The sequence below is a fragment of the Acanthaster planci genome, linkage group LG04, assembly GCF_054643075.1.
Source record: "Acanthaster planci isolate LZ-2023a linkage group LG04, COTS_SCS, whole genome shotgun sequence".
Classification (NCBI taxonomy): Eukaryota; Metazoa; Echinodermata; class Asteroidea; order Valvatida; family Acanthasteridae; genus Acanthaster; species Acanthaster planci.
In genome coordinates this window covers 8,109,861-8,125,030 of record NC_141780.1, presented here as the reverse complement: position 1 = coordinate 8,125,030, position 15,170 = coordinate 8,109,861, and the positions used below count along the sequence as shown (strand labels likewise).

Here is a 15,170-nt window from a genome sequence, read left to right as displayed (position 1 = left end):
ATCAAATTCCCAATTACTTCACTGCATATAGTCCAGAGATGTGATCATTGTCCATTTACGACATTTTTGTTCAGTATCCACGATGAAGGTCTTTGGCGACTATTTCCTCCAAATTTAGATTAAATGAACAAATCATTGTTGGACTTTATGCACTTCAGGTCTGTAATGTTTTCGTTAATAATGTAAAAATATAAAAACACTTTCGTGAAATGTACCTATATCATTCTTTTTTATATGTATGCTCCCCTTTTGTTCCCTAATTTGTCGTGTATTGCTCTTACCCTATTCATTTTACTTACCATCTCCAGTTTGAAGACCGTGGATGGAGAGGAAACATGCCTAACCTTCCCGCAGACGAAAACGAAAGTGCAGTTAGAGTGAGAATTCTCCTTCCAGTAACTAGGCGTGAATTTGAATTACGGGAATGCATCTTTCAATTGAATGAAGATATGGTTCCAATTTTAATGCGTGAAAGTACACAAATCAATGTCCGTATTAAAACGGAATTAAAGGCTCAAGTTTGAAAAAAAAAGCATGAGAGCAATGGACTGAGAAGAACCGTCCAAACACGAATGCACGTTAATGAATTTGACTGCTGTTTTTGCGAATTCAGCCGAAAAAACTAGTGAAAGCATATTGGGTTTTCTTGTGCAAAGGTACACTGTTTGGCCTCTTGTATAATAACCCGTGGGTGCGGTTTTGAAAACAGACTGCTTGTACCTATGAACGCAACGGTGAAATGATGATTTCGACGACAGTGAGGTGAAATGTTGGACATTCTACTTGACGCGTTGTAAGATGTTTTCCTGAAATTGTGTCCAATTATCTATAACTGTGCTTATCAGTTTCCCCTACAACGAAGGAAACACGATGGACGAAATTAGACTTTCTTCCGTTACTCTGTTCTATTACCAACAATTTACACTAATTTACAACTTACACAAAACCTCTTTCTATGTCTCGAATTACATTTGCTTTCGTGTTATACACTTAATACCTTCTTCTCTTTTCAGTCAATGAATAACTATAGATTTGTTGTTGAATTCCTCTTTATTTTGAAGTTTAATTTCAAGGGGTTTCACAGGGTATTTAACACCTTTTGTTGTTCAAAATTTACTAATACTAGGGGTATCAACTGGGAGGAGCAGGTGTATTAAGGATATTAAGTAGCCCGCGGTATCATCAGTTGACGCTTGATCGTTAGAAACACCGTCATCTAGGTTGGGTGTCTTACAACCGCACATGTTCCAGTACCGAGACAGCTATATCTGGTCTCGTCTCCTTCACCTGACAGCCATCTATTTACAAAATATTAGCTGTTTCTTACAATTAATGTATTTCATCTGACATCGGTGATGAATTAATCAATTAACATTTGCCCTGTTTTATCCAGACTCTCAGCGTTTATATCCATAATCGTCTTGTAGATTCAAACGGTAGTTTCATTTAAAAAACACCTATCAACTCAATTCTTTCCAGCACCAGTCTAGTCCTCAAACTTCGGTCTAGTCTTCAAGCATCAATTCAATCTTTCGACATAAATCTCATCTGAAAATATATTTTGGATCTTGCTAGTGCTAAGTCAGTAAATCTGCTAAAAGGTATTGAACTTGGCTTTTCTTCCAGAAATCGATGCCAGATTTTATTGAAATAAATTAACATTTTTAATTATACATTAAAAAAATGATAGTTGACCAATAAATGGTTAAAAGAAATAGTGAGGTTGTGTGGTAACTTAAGGGACGCATAATCTTCTTGGTGTGTTTTCAAGAGCACGGACTGAGGCCATGGGAATACAGCCCAAATTTCTCTTCCTCAAACAGGCTCTCATACACGACGAAATCGTAGTGAAACTGTCTGCTTTTAAAGCTATTGCTGTGCCTGGTTGCAATAGGGTTCGTTCAAAGACATAAGGACACAAGGTAAAGTCAGACATCTTGAAAAATGAAAAAATATATATGCTCTCTAGCTTAATCTGGTCTGGTGCGATTCCCCCACTTTTGCCAATAAGGAACCCACACACACCAGATCCCTACTCCAGTGTTCTTTCATTGTTGGCTAAGCAACTCTCTATAGGCCTAGAAACCTTTGTTCGGGCACCTCAACAGAAGCGTTGGAAGGAACAAGTTAGCAAATTTCACGCAACCATGGCTGATTGATTGCTGCAAATAAAGGAATACAAACACTATCCACTTCGAGCAGAAGTGGAAGAGTTGAAAGAGCCATGTTGGTCGGGAGTGTTCATTTTGTCGGTAGCGATGCGACTGCAACGTTTGCGTGAACCAGCGACGCACAGCTACTACCGAGCCTCCGTTGCTTGGAAAATTGCGCCCTCTCTTGGTTCAGCTCAAAGCCCAGTGCAAGCTGCGCTGCCGTTTGACTGTAACAAAAGATTGGGGTCCAGGGAAATGCACTCTGGGCTATTGGGCAAGGACTTCACCACTTAAGGGGACGCTTTAAGTTCTTTCACACGTGCACTGGAAAAGAGGGCAAGAACACCGTGCAGGAACTTTGAAAAAAATATACTTCACTTTTTGAAATGTATACTTGATGGCATTACAAGGCTTTCGTACAGGGGAACCTTTTCTGGTCAACTATAAGTGCACGCTAACGCTACATGCGAAAGTTCTGACCTCATAAGCGACGCTGATGCTTCTAGTATGCTGTCAACGGCAATAAATTAACAGGAAAGCGTGTGGAAGCATAAACAGATGCGGCATAAGACAATTCCTTGTTCCAATTTTAACTGGACTGAATGTACTTTTGATCTCATTTTGTGTGCAAGACTTCATCACTGAAGTACTTGCACACAAAGTAAATTGAAGAGGAAACTGATCATCTCAAAAATGTCCCTTAATAACTTATGGGATGATCAGGTCACTTTGGAACTTCACCAAAATTGTTTCTATTTATGGTATGGCAACGATATAACAAACAAATTAAATCGTAAAAAATAGTGTCGTCAATGTGCTACGAGAACTTTCTCTTCCATATCATGACACCACAAATACTCGTGTATAGTGCTTATAATACCGCTCTTGATATTTTAGTAATTTGGTTGACTGATTAAGAATCCTCCCGTTTTGAGTTATATAACCCCATATAATGGCACTTCCAGTTACGGAGATCACATTAATTTCTGTTGCAATTAGTAATGTTGCGCATAGGTCTACGAGGTCTCAATATGAGTGCGCTATCTCATTCATTTCAGGAGTTGCAGTTGAAAACATCATTTTCAAGTTGGACCTCATAGGCAGGTTCACGTTAATTTCTTCAATTATTTAGAAGATATTTACCAGTGTGTTTATTTGCGATTCTTTAACATTTGAAATATACCTTAACTTTGACCCTTAATTAACCCCGTGAGCAAACATCAGACTACTTCGACACTCCCCAAAAAATTGTTGACTAACTCAAGATCTGTCGGATCCCTAACTATGAACATCACCTCTATGTTAGTTCATGAGATACACCGGATAGAAATTGGTCAAATTTTGAAAATAAAATCGCTTGTAATTTGAAACATTATGACAGTCATCCTGCAGTCAATCTTGAAAGCTCATCTAGGAGTCAGGGTTGGTGTTTGTTTAAGTTTCAAGTTTACATATGTTGTCGTGGGAAAAGGCCGCAGAGAATTATTGTCGTGGGAAAAGGCCGCAGAGAATTAGCCTATTGTCCAGAAAAATCACCTTAAAAGCGAAGAAAAAAAATCTTGCAACTTATGAGGTCACCGGCAGGATTTTGTGGAATATGGGTTAGTCAAGATTCGGTGAAATACACAACGAGAAATCACTGCACTACGTTGCGTTTTACGAAATCTTATTTGACGGTAGCACTTGAGGATTGACAGGTTTAATTCTCTGTCGAGAGCACGGGCAGAGAGCAACACGAAAAGCCTTCCTGTAGCGGGAATTCGTAGCGTTGTAAACCAGCGGATTGATGCAAGAGTTGAGGTACAGCAGCGACCGTACTACCTGGGCCAAGATAAAAAGCTGCTCTTCACTGAGGAGTTGCGATTCTGGCTTGATAAACCCCGTCAGCATCACTGAGAAGGAAGTGAACTCCCACGGTGAGAGACAGAGGAAAGACACGACACCGTTCAACAGCAGCATCCGAGATACTTGATGTCGGACCCGGGATCGATGGAGCGAAACGGCCTGGGACAGGCTTGGTTCGTCGCTGCAAGGACTCGTACGTTTCAGCTGCTTTAGGATTTTTACGTAGAGCACTGTGTTGATGACGAAGGCTATGAAGAAGGGTAGTGTTTGTGCCCCATTTAGGGCGTTCTGGGCAGTTTCGTTATGTGCGTTGCAATATCCCACTCTACTGGGATAGGTTGAGTAGCGACTATCGTCTGGCCATATAACACAGTATGTTGTGAAAGTGTATGTTGACGGAATAAGGAATGTAGCGTACAGTAGTGATAAGCACCATCCAGACGCAAGGTGTGCGGCCGCACGGCGCCAGCTGCGGAGTAAACGGTGGTGCACGGGCCGGCAGATGGCCTGGTACCTCTCTACAGTGATCAATGTGACTATGGAGAGGGACGCCAGACTGGCAGTGTCAGTGGTGAGGTACACGAGAACACAGCCAGCTTGGCCGAGTGTGGACTGGTCGTTCAAGACGCGAGACACCATGAATCGGCCGAGTTTGTCCAGGGAACTGACAGACAGGTAGAGTATGTCGGCCACGGCCAAGTTGACCAGGTATAAATTGACGATGGTACGCATCCATCGAACGCGGAAAACGACATACAAGAAAGTGCCGTTCGAAAGCAGGCCGAGCACAAGTAGACAAGGCCCCACGATAGTCAGAAGAGGAATGTGGGCAGCTGTGTATTCATATTTCAACGCGTCGGCTTCATCCGTTAGGTTGAGCACATCGTTTACCTGGTCAAAGTCACATGTCGTTTCGACTGCCATTGCATATTAAACTCCAGCAGTTCTGAAACCAACAAGTCATTTCTTTGTGGGCATACATGCACTGAATCCTGGTCCCTACACGCCGCCGGAAAACCAACGAGGATACATTAAAGAACCACAGCGCTGGATCTGGGATCTGTCAGAGACGTAACAAGACATCACAGCATTATCGGGGCTTAAGTGACCGGAGATGCATTTCTCTAGTGACTTTCGAAAAAAGTTGTCTTCCCAAATCAAATAATTTACCGCTACTAAATCATTTCTGCGCCTGCATCAATTTTGACACGAAGTTTTATTCATGCCTGGGGTATGACCACGCCACATCCCAGTGATTAAAACCAGTTCCTCTCTTTTGGCCAACTATGAAGTTGATCTACAAACTGGGGGCGTCCACTACCAGACTATGGAATTCCATATCTGCCGTCGTGCGTCGCCCGTCGTGCGTCGCTCGTCGTTTTTTTTTTTTTTGTCACAATTGCGCAGTGGTATTTTTAACTTTGACCCTTGATCGTTTCACATGTACATGTCCATGTGGGTGCAGACCACTAATTCAAGTGAGAATTTCTGGCCAGCTCGTTAGCATTAAAAGTGCCCCCCCCAGAGTATCTTTTGAAAAGGGAGATTGTTTGGCCCCCAAAATGGTGAGATTGTGTAAATCGTTGCCAGGATCAACTCCCTGGGTCTTTGGGCTTTCATATGAGAGCAGAAGGGCTAAAAACTACGGTTAAACAATGGTCCTAAGTGCCCGAGAAAGTGGAGGGTTGCCACTTGAAAAATGGCTGCAATCAGACTTCGGAAAAATCACTTTTTGGGGGTGATTTTGTTTTGTGGGAATAATTAAAAATGTAATTGGTTAATCCACAAAAAATTGAAAAGAAATTGAAAGATAAGTGACCAGACAAGAATTTAATTTGTGTTTCAGAAATCTCAGGGATGTTGGCGTGTATGCTACCGGGCCCTGAACAGTGCTGATTTTACACTGTTTTCAATGGGGCTTGAATTAGTGGACTGGACCCTTGTTCGATCGATCCACCATGCCTGACTCTCATTTTAGCAATAGAACCAGAAGATGTACATGTATTCGTTTTTGCAGTTGCGCCAAACTCCAATTGAAAGAAGAAATAATATCCTGACATCGGTTAAGTAACGCTTATGTCAAATAATACCATTTTGGTTATATAAATAAATTAACAAAATAGACTTTTGTTAGGGTAGATTGTTTTTCTCGATAACTTAGTTACTACAAACGTAACTTTACTCGTTAACAGCCTGACTTTAGGTCTATAGCCTATGTAATATTTCTGTCTGTCCCTGCACGATATCCCACAGAACGGAATGTAAATAATAGATTATTTACAATGTTTGATTCCTTAATAGTTTTCATAAGAGACAAACTGATTCAACATTATTTTGAGGGCGGGTATACCTATGATGAAATCTACTGTATACTCCAAATTAGTCGCAGGCAGGCTCACAGAAGTCTTTCAAACAGTAACGTTACTTGTTAGCCCCATAAATACTGCTGATGTGCTGGACAACCTGTTCTCATTGGTCTATCCACCATGGCATACATACCGAAAAAACCAACACGTCATATTTTCTGAAACTTAAACCAAGTGGTAATTGCCCCCTAACAATACATTTAATAAACAGTTTGTTATCCACAGCATGTCTAGTATTTTTGGATTTCAAGGTGAAATTGAGAGGACAAGATGGAATATCTGTATCGGTTGGCAGATTTCTTCCTGGAATTTGATGAAAACAAGTCGGCACATTTTTACAGTATGCAAATCAGAATAACACTGTGGATAAGTTGGCCAGAACATTTTTGCTGAAAATGTTTTTCCCCAAAAAACACTTGGTTGAATTCTCAGAGAGGCGATATTTTCTTGTCAAGGGGCAGGGGGTAGTCTAGCATTATTGGAATTAATTATGTGACTAGTATATGCTTTGCAGGTGGGATTTGTACTTGCCTTTTTCGGAGAAGATCTTTAGAAGTGAATGGAATCATCACATTGTCATTTGTTAACCCCCGGCATTTGCAGGTCCTATGCAACCCATTTGATGGGCGACGCACGACGGGCGATGCACGACGGGCGACGCACGACAGGCGATGCACGACGGACGACGGGCGACGCACAACGGAAAATGGCATGTTTGGAACTGGTAATTGACAGAATTGGGACACAATAAAAAGCAAAATGCGACGGACGACGGGCGACGGCAGATATGGAATTCCATAACCAGACAGATAGTGCTATGGATTACTAATCTTGTAGTCCAACTTTACAGTCGTATGAGTTGCGTGTCTCTGTCAAAAGGCAGGCCTATAGGCCTAGTCACTTGCTTATTACACATGTATTCGATGTTTGGCAGGTAGTATCACCATGGATGAAAATGTCTTGACACCAAAGGTATAAACCAGTTTGTGAATCTCTTTCAGTACCGGTACCTGATTTAACAACAAAGCTGACTGTGATACAGATTCCCCTCTCCGGCAACCACAGTATACGAACAAACGGTTTATAGACATGCCCGTTTTCTTGTTCCAATGTTTGTCCCTTTCAATTTAGGTGAACAGTGAGCTTAAAAGCTGGGATTTTTACCTATACCCTATATAGATTATTGCCCATTGCCACACAAAAAACATTATTAGCCGTTAATCATGTTTTTTAATGATTTTTCTTTGAAAAAAGGAGTGAAACTATGAACACTCAGCGAAACATTCAACACCGTTGAAAGCAAGGACTCACCAACATCACACGTGTCTCGCGGTGGTACCCGTGCCGAACGATGCGTTGTAGAGGTAAATCGTTATAAGCGTAGCTTCAGTCAACTCTGCTGTGGGGAAAATGCCGCCTCAGCACTTCTTTGCGTAATCATCATTATTCTCTCTCTCTCTCTCTCTCTCTCTCTCTCTCACCGTTCTGACACTGCCGGACGTTTAGTGATGGCGTAGCAAATGGAGTCCCGAGGGAGGGGTAGGCACATTTCAGTCCGGCGTCTCTAAGGAAATCTTAGACGTGCCGAACTGCGGCGATTAGTTGACCGTCAACCTCTGAAGTCAAAAGCTCTGCACGCTGAGTTTGCCATTAACAATGTGTTGACACTGTAGCGTTAATTTTTTGCCACAACAAAGTGCACCGGAAATTGCAAAATATTATTATCATGATTTTGAAGTGATAAATAAAACCTGTGGATCTGAGATAGGGTCAACATTTTATCAGTATACAAAACAATTCAAGCCATCGTCACATCTGGTAATTCTTTTTTGTTGTTCATTATTTTGTATTCCTTTATCAGTTCCGTACTGACATGTTCGACAAAAGTTCCTAATAGCAAAGTAGTTTTGTCACACAATTATAAGCTATTTATTTCTTTTTTCGCCCAGGCTACAACTTATCGATCCCAACATCTCGATTCCAAAGATCGATTTCCGGTCTTGATTTCCCCTCCCCCGGGTTACATCTTATCAATCCCGACATCTCGACTCCAAAGATCGATTTCTGGTCTTGATTACCCCCCCCTCCCTGGGTTACAACTTATCGATCCCAACATCTCGATTCCAAAGATCGATTTCCGGTCTTGATTTCTCCCCCCCCCGGGTTACATCTTATCAATCCCGACATCTTGACTCCAAAGATCGATTTCTGGTCTTGATTACCTCCCCCCTCTCTGCGTTACAAAATATCGATCCCAACATCTCAATTCCAAAGATCGATTTCCGGTATTGATTTGATTCATCAGTAAAATGATAATGTTCGATTTAAACTGGATAATAGGCCTACATACTCAGACTGAAACCTTCAAAAATACGGAAATATACTTAGCGATAAAGTCACAATTTTGTACAATGCAAAGTAAACAAGAACTAATTCAAGCAGTTGTATCAATTTTGTTCTGTATTTTTGTATTTTGACATCTTATAATACAACTAGAATAAAAGTGAATTTCAAACTGAGTTTCAAAGTTAAACTTCGAATCCATTCCTGCAAATTGTTGTATATTTATAATTTTACAAATAAAGACACATGTGATATTCACTGTAGAAATATTTTATGTCTGTGACGGACGCCTCTGTCATAATGCAAGTTGACAATGGAACTGTGATTTTAATATACATGTAATTATTCGATAGAATTTTTCACGGTCCTGGCTCTAGGGGTTGGAGTAAAGACTGGATAAAGTGAACGTGTTGTTTCCACAATGATTTCTTGGGGTTTTTTGTGTGAAGATTTTCTGTTTTTAGTGTAAAAGGACCCAGTGATGTTTTGTTCTATTAACTTTGTTCTAAATGTATTTCAAAAAGAAACAAAACAAACATCCGTATATACATAAATATATCAAAATACAATGTTTTTGTTTATTTCAGTGACATTAATTGCATTGAAGGCAGAGCAGTGTCAGACCAGTTGCGTTAGACATGCGAAATGTAAAAGGTGTCTCTTATTAAATTTGGTGTGTTGTCTTCTAGAGCAAGCTCTCTGTCACTTGGATCTAGCCGTTCCTGTCCCATTAAACCTCTAGGTGAGTCTCCTGAATAGATACCTCGTAAAACATCGATCTTCCGTTTGCTGCTGCCGCTGTATCTGCCTTCAGCAAATCGCCCCCGCATCTATGTCGGCGGTTGCAACGGATGTTCTGTTTTTTCACGATCGGCCATGACATATTCGACGTATCTGCGATGGGAACAGGATTATAGAGCAAAGGACAAAGTAAGGACTGATCAAGATTTAAAGTTTGGTTATGGGGGGCAATATACGGAGAACTGGTACGTGAAGCAGAAAAATCCACAACTTCTCTGAATTTACTATAACACAATGCCATGAAGATATATCAAACCCGCGAGTGGGCCTATAGGACAAACCTCAGCAGAAACGCAATCAGATGGCGAAAGGTGAGGAGACTGATGCTCGGCATGCCATTCACCACAGTTGCATCTGTGAACAGATATTGGATAGTCAGATCATTTTCTTTATTGGTCAACTTTTTACAATCATAATTGGTCATTGGAAACAGCCAACAATTTCTCTAAGTTGGTAAACACTTCGTAAGTAGTCACCAAATGGTGTTGGTTAACTTATGTTTAATTTCAATTACTCGATTTCAGTTGAAAATTATAAATAAATTGCATGGATGATTAACATCATGTAAGTGCTGGGCCACAACGTATATTAATAAGCACTGTATGCTCAGTGCTTGTCCGAGAGCTTGCGAAAAAAACCTCACAAGCTTACTCGGGTGGGACTCGAACCCACGACCTCCTGCTTACTAGTGCAGATCATTTGACTCGGACCGGCCAGCCGACCCCGGCAAGCTCGGTGGTCGAGTGGTTAAGACATCTGCACTAGTAAGCAGGAGGTCGTGGGTTCGAGTCCCACCCGAGTAAGCTTGTGAGGTTTTTTCGCAAGCTCTCGGACAAGCACTGAGCATACAGTGCTTATTAATAAACGTTGGGTAAGGGCAAAACCGTTAGGCTATACATAATAATTCAAATTACCAAAAGTGAATGAGCTTATCAAAGCGCTAAAGTAATGATACAAATAAAGTTGCATTTTCAATGTAACAGTGATCACCACACGAGAAAAACTTCCCGCAACTTGGTTGATGAAAATGCTTTAACTTTGAATTATACTGCACCTAAAGTGAAATCTGTTGGTACTTTGTCAAAATTTAACCAGAACTAGATATCGAGCTCGGTGATGCCGTCGGGACCAAAGTATCGCTGAAGGAACTTCATGTATTAAAATAAGTAAGGAAAAGCTTTATTTACAACGGCATATGGATAGCAGTGCATGAGCACAGACGTTATTCTTTCGCCGTTTTGATTGGGAAAGAAAACTGGAATACAAAAAGAAAATAAGTGACTTGGATCGGGTTCTAAACAGTAGAACCAAGCCATGGTATTTGAGTCCTAGTCACCAAGGCTGCCTCTGAACTTGTTACTTTTGTTTTTAACATGGTTAATTTAAATGCATTAGGTAATTATTTAAAGGATTGCGGACATTTCCTTGTAATTATTTTGTTATTGTTGCTTCCTTTGATTGTATTTTACCTATGACTCGAGGTAAATTTTAAAAATGTGGAGCGCCGGGTTAATTGAAAACAAACATGGAAATAGAGCCGCCCAAAAATGAAAAGTTCAGTAGCTAATCTGTGTGTGCCAAAAGCAGATACTGGCCAATAGCACGATGTCGTTGAGTCGAAAGTAATGCGCGGGCAACACGTCATCCATTTGCGAGCATTGAAATTAATGACACCTCCGAATGCTGCCCTGAAGTGCAGTCATACACAGATATGGAAGTTTTGATCCCTCTCGACGTTTTACTGTAATTAATCAGTGCACTCTCGAGCAGTGCTTCCATTAGGCTTGTGAGAAAACGAACGTGGTGAGAATGCAACCAACGACCGCTCTGCGAGCTGCTTGCGTATTCAGATGTCTCATGTTTAGCATCTCCGGTTAGCTGGGGAGACGCTCAACTACGATGGCCCTGGAATGACATTTGAAAGTGATTCTGTTCAATATAAATGTTTCACCATCGCAATCTGCACATTTACGAAGGAAGACGGTTCAACATTAACATAAAGTGGAAGCAAGGTCCAACACTTACACTGCAAGGATGCATTGAGAAGTTGAAAGTTACGTCATTGTTACTGATACTAAGCATGATCAATGGTCGATAATGCAACGATGGAATGTCAACATTACCAAAACTGAACGTTCAAATTGAGAAGTATCAATCTTAACACTGCAAAATTAAGTAACATGCATGATATTAATTGCAAAAGTTGATCGTGCGTTTTGCGAAGGTAAAACAGTTCTATTAAAAAGGTTCACCTTAAAGTGTCTCACGGCCACCGCATGGAACAGGAACCAGACTAAATACACGTACGTACCTTCATATCCAGTGACAGGCGAAGCATGACGTCTATGACGCAAAACGTCCATTCCTGTCCCAAAGAGCTATACACTGTAACGTAGGCCTCACATCTGTACACTATTGTGGCATTACCCTAACCCACTAGGGTGTATGTAAAATCATTATGAAATCTGAGGATTTGGGACTGTTAGGGATGACAACAATATCAGGTTAAGTGCGAGAAACCTTGCATGTCAAGTTGGCTGGTGCATTTGTATGTTGATGCGTGCATAAAGCAAATACCTTGGTGGGCACGTATCACATCCTGAAACGTATTGAAACAATTGCCTTAGTGAAGCTGTTGAACAGATTGGAAAAGTGGATTTAACTATCAATGCTACCCTCATTTCATCACTTTGAAAGAGTTGTTCTTCACGACAGGGATTATTTTGTGCCGGTAGTATATATTCCGGAAGACACGTTGAGAGTTACTTGAATTCGTAAAAAGGCTGGTGATGCAAAACTGATGAATAAACCCTCTAGGGTCCCTTATCTTTGAAAGCTACAGTTCTCAAAATTCTAAAGCGAGGAAAATCACTCCCTCCGATTGAAACATGGGGACAATTAACACAAAGTCGTAGGATAACAGATAAGATTTTACTCGAGTTTCCACTGGAAGCGGTTCTTCGTCAAACCATTTTCCATCTAAATTCAACGTGAACTTTACTCCAAACCGTCCAGTCATTGAACATTGTAGTTCACTTTTCCAGATTTAGAGAGTGTGGGTTGTGTCACTTGGACAGATTTGAACACAAGCTTGAAGTAGCACGTGTTAATTCCAGACTTGAGCCGGTGACATTCTTTCTCAGTGATCAGCCACAGAAGCCGTGGCTGATAATATGCAAACCTTATGCAGTGGCATTGTGAGGCGTAATATTCTTTCTGAGGTACGGGATGAAACGGGACCTACAGCACAATCTGACAGGGATAATGAATCCTGATACCCAAGGTGTAGGAGATAATGACACGACACCATAGTAACCTAATTCTGTGAGCAAGGTGTCACTTACTGTTTCCTGGGGCACCAAGAAACCTAAGGAGACTCGAAAACGAGGTGAAAGACTTGGTGAGTGTAATCAAGTAGGGGTTACAGTACACATATCACGCATCGGTTCCTTTATTGAGTATTGCGTTCCAGTCTGACATTGAACAAATCACCCTGCAGCCTTCCCCCGCTTAATTCAGTCTATATTGCCGTGTCTTCTGTGTTTCATGTTTTAATGGCATTTTTCTCTCCCTACAGGTAATTGCAGCATTGTCATCTTCTCTGTTTCATGTATTAATTATTTTATTCTGTCCCTCTCTACGGGTATATATTCCATCCATTGCATTTTTCTATGATCTCTTCCCACCTTACATTGCCTTTCATGCAGTCTCCTTTATTCTTTGCCCCTTTATCCAGCCTGCAGCTTTCTTGACCTTTCCTTTTGTCCTCTTGCATCCATCCGTGCTTGGTTGATTCCCTGCTTGCTTGCTTGTCATGTCCACTTGTCATTTTGCCTTTGAGAAAGATTCTGCTTGGATCGAAACGTCAGGCCCTCCATATTTTGAGATTATCTCGTTTATCCTATCTTGTTCAATATCTTACTTTCATGAGATAGTTAAATTTGGATTTTTTTGTTATAAGACGTGTAATCGAAAAGTAAACGATAGGTGAACCAAAGGATGAGGGTGGAATCTCATGAACATAAAACCCTCAGTAAGAAAAACAACACACAACAAAGGAAAAAGATACGGTGAAAATGGACAAGGCAGGCCTCTCATAGCTTTTCGAGACCTGTTCACATGGCTCAGCATTTTACAGATGCCCCGTTAGGGCGCCCCCTGCAGGAGAAAGTCATGTACACGCAATGTAGTCGAGGTTGCCGGGAACTCAGCACACCCATGAAAGTGAACAAAACGGGACTTACTGCGCGTACGTTGGGGTCGGGGGGGGGGGGGTCGGTCGGTCGGCGGTGTTCGGTTAATGCCTGGAAATCCGAGCATGCCGGATAAATGAGACCGTTACACCGGAATCGAGAGAAGACAGTTTACCCATTCCTATTGGTTGAGTATGAAAGCTCTGTAGGCCTATTCCGCTCGACGTCCAGCGCCTGAACAGGGCGATAGGAAGGGCTGATGGTTATGCACCAACCTTGTTCCCATGGGCACGATCTTCCGCTCGATGTTGGTTCCCATCATGCCTTGTGCGATTAAACCCCTGCTATTGTATAATTTACTTTTTTGGATATTTAAATAAGGTCTTTAGTCAGTGTGTTTATGCGATTTACACGTGCAGGAGAATGGGCGCGAGCGTGTAGCCTTTAAAATTGCGTGCGAACGACTTCACGTTTATGTGTAGCCTATTCATTCTGAATAGCCAGTCAGCGTCATTAAGTTTTACTCGACCAGGGGCTAGTGAAGGAACGCACACGCAGCCTTTGGAGTCAAGGTTGGTGCAAGGCCAACCTTGACTCCATGCATGTCGGACTGCACGCTTGTATCAACCTCGACTCCATGGACTGCGTGCGGGTTCCTTCACTAACCCTGGTGATATAGAATACGAAAATGACACTGCTATTAAGGTAGTCTTGGCCTAAGACGTTTGTTATCAATAGTTGTTTTATTTCTGTTGAAGAGCGCACTCGCACAACTAGTTTTTACTTACTCTCACTAACGTGCCAGCTGGCGCACAGTCTGGTCGAGTTCGGGCGGCTTGTTCCTGTATGTTCACGAACAGCTCGATTTGTAGTTCGTGGGTTGGCCGCTCGAACGCCAGGAACAAACAATCGGTTATCGCTGGTAGTTAGTGACAAGCAACATGCAACATGGCGGCGTCCATGTAGGCTACGTTATTCGAGAGTTAATGTTTGGATGGGCTGAATTCTTTTCAATATAAACAGGAACATTCATTTCTGTGTTACGGAAAATAATTGATGTTAATTTTGCAAAACTCCCATTGTCTATGGCTTTTGAAGCCATCTCTCTACTTTTTGCAGCTGTTCAAAAATCAAAATCTCACGAGTTTTTCCGTGTGTTCCTGTAAAACCCTGACGAGGAGGTGGTGTGTGATCCTGTTCCGAGAACAGAGTTCTTGAGCCGTGTTCCCGCCGTTCGAGCGCGAGAACAAAAAACCCGTGTCAAGAACAGGCCGCCCGAACTCGAATTATGAGTCGCTGGGGGCGCACTATGCACGGTGTGCGCTATCAAGCACTAACGTCTTGAAACCAAGACTACTATTAAGGATGAATATCCATAAATGCAAAGTGCTCGCACGTATATTTCAAAAGTTGCGTGCACGCGTAAATCTGTGTCGCGCGGGTTAACACACTGACTAAAGTCCTAATTT

At 41.7% G+C, this 15,170-nt stretch overlaps 1 protein-coding gene across 1 annotated transcript; it reads right to left on the bottom strand.

Moving 5' to 3' along the window:
* Positions 1–1,344: 1,344 nt before the first annotated feature.
* On the bottom strand, positions 1,345–9,584 carry LOC110974881 (thyrotropin-releasing hormone receptor-like). The gene is made up of 2 exons (XM_087135616.1): positions 7,676–9,584; positions 1,345–5,058 (listed from the first exon to the last, which is right to left on the bottom strand). The coding sequence occupies exon 2, from the start codon at positions 4,920–4,922 to the stop codon at positions 3,810–3,812; it is 1,113 nt and encodes a 370-aa protein (XP_086991742.1). The 5' UTR covers positions 4,923–5,058; positions 7,676–9,584; the 3' UTR covers positions 1,345–3,809.
* Positions 9,585–15,170: the final 5,586 nt, after the last annotated feature.